Below are 10,091 nucleotides of genomic sequence, written 5' to 3'. Positions count from 1 at the left end.
TTGAGGGGGGGTTGGAAAGTCTGGAGTGGGCTTGTCCATCCCTCTGGGTGGGGGTGGGGGGGATAGGTAAAGAAACAAAGGAGTGGAAAGGAGATGATGGTTTTGTTGCATTACAAGGGGTGTATTTATGCAAGTTTGTTGGAACTATTTGGGTTTATGATAAAACGTTTTGGGGGTTTTTGGTTGAAGCATAATGCAAAAAAGGGGGTTTATATGATAATGACTGTTTAGTCTTTGTTTAAGAAAAATATCTGTTTCTACCTGTCTTAATAAAGTGACATTTTCTGCTAAGTCTATAATGGTGAGTGGATTGTTGTTATTGCGCGATGGGGACCCAAGGGGAACATGGTGTGAGCCGGTATCCCCCTGGGGTTTTTCGCGTGGTGGAACAATCCACGCCGCGCGATCAGTGTAGGTAGGTTAAGTGACGGGACTTAGTGGTAGGTTTTAAATAGGAGGGGTTTTTGGCGGGAGGGCTTTTTTGAAGGGAAGGTGCAGTGTGCTTTTTTGACCCACCCACCCTATTTTCTATATGTATAAAATAAATAAATAAATAAAAAATTCATCACTATCAGACGGGTAACAGTTTTTCCTTTTTAAGTCATTTTTTATTAATAGGCGTTTTTGTGGGGGGGGGGTTTGGATAGTCTGGAGCGGGCTTATCCATCTATCTGGGTGAGGCTGGGGAGGGGAAAGGTAAAGAAACAAAGGCGGGAAAGGAAATGATGGTTTTATTGCATTACATGGGGTGCATTTATGCAAGTTTGTTGGAACTATTTGGGTTTATGAAACTATTTGGGTTTATGATAAAACGTTTTGGGGTTTTTTGGTTGAAGCATAATGCAAAAAAGGGGGTTTATATGATAATGCCTGTTAATCTTTGTTTAAGGAAAACATCTGTTTCTACCTGTCTTAATAAAGTGACCTTTTCTGCTAAGTCTATATTGGTGGATTGTTGAAGCTACGGTACATAAAGGAGGACATTTGCCTAATTTTTCAGATCGTTATTGCTGTACATTTAGAGTGTGCTTGTTAACACCATTTCTTTTATGTTGTCTGCCTTGTCCTGTCTGCAGAATGTCTAATGTACTTTTGTGGGGTTGTTTTTATCATCCTGTATGCACGCATTTCTAATCTGCTTGTTGATGTATATACTTTTTTAACCTTCTTGCCTCCAATGCCTTTCAACTTATTATCTTGTTTTTAGGGCCATCCATTTTGTGGAAAACTGTTGTGGCAGCAGCACGCATTTTATGCATGCTTGTTACCTGTAGGGACTGCTTTTTAAAAACGTTTTTATATCCTAAATTTATAATAAAACAAGTAACAACACAATATATTGCCTTTCTTAAAAAACAAGTCCTAGCATTTCAGCACAGTTTCAATAACTTATATTGCACAACTAGTCACCAAACTACAACTTGCAACAAAAAACAACTTATTATTAATCATAGACAAAACCTAATGCATTTACCAATGCTTGTTTATAGCCCCCTTTATAAATAATATATTACAAGATTCCTTGAGACTTTGATAGCATTTTATTGGATTATTCTGTGTGTAGAGGACCAGCATTCCTTGATTCATCAATATTGCAAGGCTTCCTGCAGTAAAACACCTACCAGCAGTTCAAAGACATCAAACAGCGATTCACTTAGTAGAGGAGGAGGGTGGCCAGAACAGTGTGAAGACAAATTGCTTGCCAATTTGAAGTTGATGAAAACATTTTTTAATGTATGTTTGTGCATGGCATCAGACTATCATGTTTTTTGTCTCTGCAAAAAAATCTCATCTTTAACCTCTAGCCTACTGACTTAGAAAAGTGGAAATGTAAAGTCTATTCATAAATGTAAAAGGTGTTTCTGTGTGTGAGTGCACACAAAGGTAAGGACATGTAGTATTTTAATAGGATGCGACCTGTGCTGGACTTGGAGGTACATAGCATGATCCTTCAATATTAAATAGTATGCTTCGGTCTACTTACCAGCAGTTCGAAAGCATGCAGATTCAGCATTTTGGAACTGACATGTTCGATGCAAAAAGAAGGGAGGCATGGGGTTTTGCCTATCAAGCCACCAACCACAGTCTATTCTATTGAGCTTATGGTACTTGAAAAGGCCCATAAAGTTATTAAGTTAATGTAAACTTTAATAATGGCAACATTTAGAAAAGAGGGGTTTGCTGGTGATGTTTTGTGTGTGTGTGTGCGTGCATGCGTGTGTCTCTCACTCTCTCGCCATGGAAATCTATAAGAGATTTTAGCTGTATAGAGTCATCAATGTTTTGCTCTCAGCACAAGCATCAACACAATTTCTAGCCAACTTACGAATGCCTTCACTGGAGCATCATTGAAGTTTGAAGATGTTTCAAAATGTGTGTGTATGTGTGGTGTGTGTATTTGTGAGTGCATATTATGCACACGTTTAGGGGACACATTTGTATGGAGATATCAAGTTCATGCTCGTTCAACAAGTTTTTAATTGATATCCTTTCTAACCTACTTAATAGTACCTAGAGTAGTGGATGAAACATTTGAGGGAGGATGCGACTCCTAACAGGTGACAAAGGAGACCCTAACGTTCTCAAAACTCCAGTGGGCTGAAGGCATTTAGCGATCCTGCATTTATTTATCTGTTTCTTGGCCTCTTCTCCTTTACTGTGAATCTGTGATTCTTTGGCTCTTACCTGACAGGTACAAAATGCCTCAAAGACTGCAGCTACACATTACTATCCAGAGGTCCTAGGACCGTGCGCAATGGGGGATTCAGCAATGCAGCCAGAAATGGTAGGAAACTGCAGCAACATACCCTGCCTGTAGATTTCGCACATGTTCAAACGTTCCCACCAAAAAAGCATAGTGACAATTTTTCCTAATACAAAAACAACAGTTGATGGACAGAATGCAGAACAATTTCATACATTCACCCCAGTACAGAGATCTGGGCCTAAATAACGATGGATTTAGGCCCAGATCTTTGTACTGGGGTGAATGCATGACATTATTCTGCATTCTGTCCATCAATAGTTCTTTTTGCAATTTTTCTTAATAAACCTTCCTAGGGAGATTCCCCAACAAAAATCTACTTCACAGGAGAAAACATCTTGTAATAGTGGATTTTTCTGAGATTTTCTTTCAGGAGTTGGCCTAACGGCTAGGGCGCTCGACCTCGGACCTGGGGAACTGGGTTCGAGTCTCGGTAATGACGCTGAACTTCCTGTGATTCTGGACAAATCACTTAATCTCCCCGTGCCTAACAAAAAATTAATGTGTGTCCTCATGTAACGTAACTGGTGCTATGTAAAGCGCTCTAACACCTGATTGGATTCGGGTCAAGTTCGCGCTATATAAAACTCTGCAAAAAAATAATAATCTACCTTATGTTAATTTTTCACTTGCATGTTTTAAACGTCAAGACGTTCAACAAGTTGACGAAATAAAAAAAAAAAAATTCACTAAGCGGCACAGGCAAAGTTGCAAAACTTTCAAAGCCACTAGTCTAGTGATTGGCTTGCCAGAGTGAATGCCGAGAACCCTTGAGTGGCTCCTGTCCATCTCACTGGTCTGTGTCATGGTTGTGGACTGGGAGAGACAAGTCAGGTGGTTTCTTGAGAAAGCTTCCTGGGTTTAAGGGGAATGCTGGAGTACTGTAAGAGACTGAAGTTGAGTTTGCTTGTCAGCTGGAGATATTTGAGTCCCTCACTAGATTAAACGTTTGACTTGGATGTCACGGAGTAGGTTGTGGATCCAAGTGTTGTTTTTCAGTTGAATGAATTCAAAATTTACATTGGCTTGTGCTTGGAACCCGTCCTCTGCACATGGGTGACCCTGGCCTTACAGAAATGGATTTCGCACAACGCAATAGTATCATGTGTATTTTACAGGGGCTAATATGTTGCTACTGTGTACCAGTTTTGTGGGTGCAATTGAGTCTTATCTGTGGTTACCCATCATACAAAAGGAGGTGTGTGTAGCAATTTAGATGGCCCTTCAGTGCATGAGACTATTTGTCTGTGGTGATTCAATGCAAAAGTCAAGCATTGCTCATCTGTTTACCAACATGGTCTTGTTTACCTATTGGTCAGAGGGGTTTATTGTATGGAAGAGATTCTTTCCTATACCTTTTTCATTCTTGGTTGTTTCTTTAGGCAATGCATTGAAGCATATAACAAAAGCACACATGTTTTGAAGAGCATAAAGACTTTTAAGACCAAAGGCCTGATTTGTATTCTGCCAGGGCGACAGTGTAAATTACACTGTTGTCCCGGTGAAGGGGCCACCCGCCAGATTTATAAATGACCACAAAGCTGGCGGTATTTATAAAGTATTGACAAGAACCGCAATCATGGTGGTTCCTATCAATGTATTTCTCTGTTAGGTGCAGGGTTCCGTCTCCCATGGCAAAGGGAGCATTTAGTCATTTTCACTGTCCCTTACCGCCAGGGTTTAACTGGCGGTGACGGGAAGTGAAAAGTGACCTCTAATTCCACACATCTAAATCAGGTGGTTGAAATTACAGGCCTGCCTCCAATGGCCCTTACTCCCCAGGGCCGCCGGAGGGGTTTAATCACAGCAGAGACTGAGTAATCTCACACGTGATTAAAACTATGGTCCGTCTGCATCTAATTCAGGTGGGCGGACCATTATCTTGGCGCTGAGCATACTCTATCACCTTTGCAACAGAGTATGCCAACTACCAAGATATAAATCTGGCCCAAACTTATATAAAAACACTTTGCAAATTTTAACACGTACTCATAGCTTCACATTTAAATGACATTAAATGACAAGACAACCGTCCAATGCCATGACAATCAAACAAGCATTTGCAATGCAACAGGTCTCACATTTACTCGAGTTTTTGTTATTAGGTTATTTAGGTTTTGGTTTTTGAAACATAGATAAAAGTCATTATCATTTACAAAGCCAATAGCTTAAACTCGCGCAAATGCGGGACCTATTGCATTGCAAATGCTTGTTTATTATGTAACACCATGTCTGGGGTAGTAGGCACTATATAAATGCAGATTTACACCTATCACGTAACAGAAGAGCAGATCCCCCAAAAAACGCAAAGCCTTGGTTAGAGTGTCCCAGCTGTCCTCTGTTTACCAAGTCCGAAACATCAGGGCCTGCTGGTCTTTATTCTGCCTGCCCATGAAGCAAGCACACTGGGTCAAGGAGTGCATCAAGAATTGAGAGAATGGTAATCCCGAATGTCTGACTGGAAGCACCTACATTCCCTCTAGCGTCTAAAGGCCATCCAGAGAACAGCGGTCGCAGTATCAAAATCTCACCTATCCAATCTGGGGATCACCAGCCGGCTGCCTGGCCTGGAGGAGGTCAGGAGGGGAAGGGTTAACGCCCCCCTCCTCCTGCCAGCGAGGGCCCCGGAGGGTAGGGTGGGGGATTAGCTGCCCTCTTTGGGTGCACAATAGGGCCTGGAGGAGGCTGCTGGGAGGGGACGGGATCCTCTTTCAGCTCTAATCGCAATAGAGAGTGCGGAGCACCCTGAACGAGACCCGATGCCTCAGGCAGCACCCACTGCATCTGGGGGGGCACCCTGGGTGCGACGAGAGCGGACACCCACGGGAAGGAGATGTCCAGGATGAAACAGCGGAAGCCCCAGCAGGTCATCTCTTGACTGCAAGACCTTCACTGGCTCCGAGAATGGTGAGGTGGGGGCAAAGCACCGTGGGGGCACAGGAGGGGAGCCATGTGGGGAATGGGGGTGGAGAGGATTGGTGAAACAGAGGTGGAGGTACTTCTTACTGTGGAGGAAGCCTTCGACAAGCACTCTCCAGCTGCCCCCCTCTAAATAAAATAAACAAGGTTGGAGTCCGCATCAGCTAAACATACTTTGATTATGGGTACATCATTTAATCTCCACATGGCCAAAAAGCATAGCTATTCGCCCAAAAAACATAGCAATTTGACCATGTGAATAGAACTGGTACTCACGTAAAGCGCTCCAATGCCTTTGGGTCGCGTTCGCGGTATGTAAAACTGGAGGGAAAAAAAACTACGATGAGCAACAGGACGCCAAGAAGACCATCTACTCCTTGAAAGGCGGAGAACCCGGCCCTTTGAAAACATTACTCATTCAAGAGAATGTAAATATAAACCCGCCTTCCTGTGCGCTGATAGGCGAGCAGGCTTGCATTGCCTTCTGATACCTGCCAAGAGGGGATTAATCATGAGAACGTGCGTGTGGGCCTTACGTTGCCCTCCGCTCGCTGACTGGCTGCCGGCAGTGTTTGGGATGTAGAGGAGGCTGCGCCCGACGCTATGCTGTTTTCTGGGCCGGAGAAGGCAGCGGTCCCTGGCTCAACTGGGCCTGCGCACCGAGGATAGGCTGCTTAGGCTAGACAAGCCTCTGCCCGCAAGGGCCCGGTACTATGCTGTTGTGAAACCGGAGTTTGTGTGCTTAGCGACTGCCGGACAGAGCAAAACCAGGGGGCGCAGACCACTGCAGGTCCCCAAGAGGTCGGGCCCTGGCGCTCCAAGAGCCCCCTTCCACCGGCAAAACAACTCGAGGAGCCCCCTCCTGCACGGTGGGAGGATGCGCGAAGGTTAAATGGTGGCCCCAGCGGACAGCGGCGCCTTCCTGCTCCTCCTGCTGCTGGTGCTGACCCTGACCAAGCCGCTGCGACCAGGTGAGGATGGAGGTGTTGCTGAGAAACCCTGAGGTTGGGCTTTGGGGGGCACTGTGTGAAAGGGTGCATTACAACCCCCTCACCATATTGTATCAGAAGGAGCAGATCGGAAGAGAGATGATAGAGTAGGAGCAGGGGCGGGTTTGGACTCATTGCCTCTGGTTCAGCCTAGAGGGGTTTATAAAACAAGCGAAAGCGCGTCGCTCACCGGGGCTTGAGGACATCCCGAGCTGAGCGCGCGTGCACACTAAGAAAATTAAACTGCATGAGCCTAGCGACGACGGAAGAGGGACAGGAGATGTGCACATCGCAAGTTAACTAGCGCGTGTTCACGGGCGCGTTCATAATTGCAGTCCATCCTGCACGTGAACATCTCCTATCTCCCTTCCAAAGCAAGTCACTAACAATAGATCTCGCTAGCGACAGCGCTTCGCGGTGCGTTGCTAGGCGAGACCTAAAAATTATACATTATAGTTTAAAAAAACAGGACACATATAAAAGTTTCTTGCATAAAACATCATCATTGTTAAAACCACATTTTATTTTAGTTTGTTGATGGGATATTTTTTGAGGTATGGGTTCAGTTATAGAGTTCTTTTGAAGGATGAACCCAATGTGAGGGTGGGATGCACCTATTCTGTTGACGTGCATGCAACCTTTTTTTAAGTTCTCCCCGCTGCTACCTAATGTCCACTAGGATACATCAGTTATAAGGACAGCTGCAGGGACCCCTAAAGGACATCATTTTGGCAGTGAGTGGCCCATAATAAGAGGTTCTGAAATCACCCTTTGATAATCAGTTTCAACTTTCATTGTTGCAAAAATGATGCTCTCATTTGCAATCTTCCCTGGTTTTGTTTTTCTGTGGTCGGGACTCTTGGGGAAGACGGCATGGTCACCTGCTATGTTTCAGCACAGCAAATGTTACTTTATGTGGACCATACAATTCTCGGCATCAAAGCAAAGGGCATGTATGCGTAAACATGCACACATACACACACACACACACAAAAATGCATGTGCACATACAAATAGATCCTACCGATGTCTTGGTCAGCAGCAAAAAGAGGTACTAAAATGGTTAATGGGCCTACTGTAGGTCAGGTGACTGAAGAGCGCTTTCACTGGAAAGATAGTTCAGAAAGCAGCTTTATCAAAGGTTTAGCTGGTAGGAAGTAAAACGTTTGCATATTGTTCATGTGCCCTAACACTAATCAGATGTGGTGAAGGAAGTACAACTGTCAGAAGAGAGTGCAGTATCCTAAAGTCATGGCTGTTTTAGTCTTATAGGAGTTTTGTCTTTTGTGATCTAGTTTCCATTGAACCTCATTCAATGTGCGGGTGGTGTCCATGAACCTCTTCCTGTTAAGCCGATACCACGCCTGCTGGTCGTTGGCACAGGCTGCGTTTCAGAAGCCGGCATGGGCTGTCATTCCATCCACTTGAGTTGTAGATCACAGTCCAAAATTCCACACAGTTCTCCATTCCACCATTATTGTTAGGCTCATCAGGAAGCCAAAAACTGCAAAGAAGACAAAGTTATTTGTAGACAACAATCCACGGGAGCATCAGCTCGTCTCACTATGCTGGCAATTGCTTGGCATCAGGACCAGCTTTGGCATGGGCTTGCTGGGTCCAGACCAAGGTGGGCAATCTTCAGAGGGGCGCACAGAGCTCTCTGGTTAAGATCATACAAACAGCAGCGCCCTTCTCACTTGGCTCCAGTGTTTCAGATAAAGTGCTTTTAATCATTATCATGCTGCAGACGTTTCTAACACCCCGTCTATCCCATTCCTTGCCCTCCCATTGCCTTCTCACCCCCTGCCACCACACACCAACAACACACCAACAATAATGTGGAAAATATTTTCTAGACTGGACTCATGCACAAGCTCTTGGAGTTACACCAGTCCCTTGGCTGGGGCAGCTCTGGCTCAGCTCTCATTGTTAATTCTTTGGCTCGCCCATGTCTACTGTCTCATTTCGAGCTTGGGTTTTTTATTCTCCATATTCTCCATATTACTCTGTCATATTGTATGGCTTACGAATGTAAAGATGGAACAATAACGTTTATTTATTTTACTGTCTCATTTTATTCGCCAGCAGAAGCGAGGGTGCCAGATTTAAGTGGCCCCAGGGCATTAGCAAAGGCCGACTCTGCTGTGCATCCCAAACATTGTGTTCAATGTTCTGCCATCGTTCGGCCTTGAGAAATTGTGGCGAATCACTGCTGTCTCCGCTGAAAGGCTGTGCAGTCATTGGTCCAGTATGTGTTACAAGCACGTGGATTCATGTCCTTATTTGGCACCCGTGCACAGACATCTGCCACTCCCAGCAAGGTACCAATTTGCCGCCCCTTTGCCCTGCCGCCCTAAACCAATAAAGCGGGCCCGTCCATCTCTTCCAAACAAAAGGGAAATGAGAAAAAAGAAAAATTCATATAAAAACACACATGTCGAGCCCATTATGTCTAGTTCTTAGAAGAATTCACGAATGGAGTCTTTAAATACAAAAACAGGACAATTTAGAGAGTGAGGCACCGATGCCTTTTACATAAGGGGTGTGTCTTAAGTTGTGAATAGAAACGAAAGAGGGTGATTTTGGAGAGCAGCACCTCCCTGCTGCAAATTGATAGGAATAGGATGAAGAAGGCTGGATGAGGAGGTAATGAAACAATATTTGGTGTTTCTCAAAGCAATCTGGCTTCCCAGTCTGCTGGTGCCCTTGGCAACTGCTTTAAAATATTTTAGTATACAAAGTTCTCTGTGCCACTTAAATTTAGTTTTATTTGTGTTTAACGCCTTTATTTTGTATTCGATATGCAATTTTGTTTTGATAATTATAAAATATTGTTACTGTACAGCATAATTATGCGTTTTGAAATATATATATATGCACGTTCCTTTTTCAAAAGGAGACAGACTGTTCTCAAGGGTATTGCTAATTTATTTACCATTCTGCTGATAATCTATGTATGGGACTGAAATACGCTCTCATTTTTAATCATTCCTCATATATTTCTAGAACACCAGTCAATTTGTCGTTCAGTTCCTTTATTTATTCTGTGCCTCTAGTGATGGTTATTTTGTATATACATATTTTGGGTTAGGCACACTTAGATCCCGACTCCACATTGCCCCAAGAGCACTCTGGGTACCTCAGTCTTCCATGACCACTGTGCTTTGGGCCACCCAAGCCTTCAAGCTATGGCCTGAGGCGAAGTCCAGTGTACTCGAAGCACATTGGGTTCTTTAACAGGGCTTCATTTGTAAAAAAAAGATATGTGCTGTGGCCCAAAGTTTTGCTCAGAAGCCTGTGGCGTGACAGCCGCTATTAATGGTAATACTATCAAATACAAAGACTGAATAGTCTTGATTTCACCTCATCTCTCCCTCATTCACATCCAGACACTCCCTGCTCCTTTTTCTCACTCCTGC

The 10,091-nt window shown here is 44.1% G+C and overlaps 1 protein-coding gene across 2 annotated transcripts in view; it reads right to left on the bottom strand.

Moving 5' to 3' along the window:
* Positions 1-1,530: 1,530 nt before the first annotated feature.
* Positions 1,531-10,091, bottom strand: part of LOC146809770 (CD209 antigen-like protein C) — a 255,939-nt gene continuing 247,378 nt past the window's right edge. For both annotated transcript variants that reach the window (XM_085616620.1, XM_085616621.1), the window contains exon 6: positions 1,531-8,176. In XM_085616620.1, coding sequence (XP_085472746.1) covers positions 8,020-8,176 — 157 coding nt within the window. In that variant the 3' untranslated portion in view covers positions 1,531-8,019. The remainder of the gene's footprint in view (positions 8,177-10,091) is intronic.

The sequence above is a fragment of the Triturus cristatus genome, chromosome 7 (assembly GCF_964204655.1).
Source record: "Triturus cristatus chromosome 7, aTriCri1.1, whole genome shotgun sequence".
NCBI classification, from domain to species: domain Eukaryota; kingdom Metazoa; phylum Chordata; class Amphibia; order Caudata; family Salamandridae; genus Triturus; species Triturus cristatus.
Note: the sequence above shows the minus strand (reverse complement) of the source record. Positions and strands in the feature narration are given on the sequence as shown.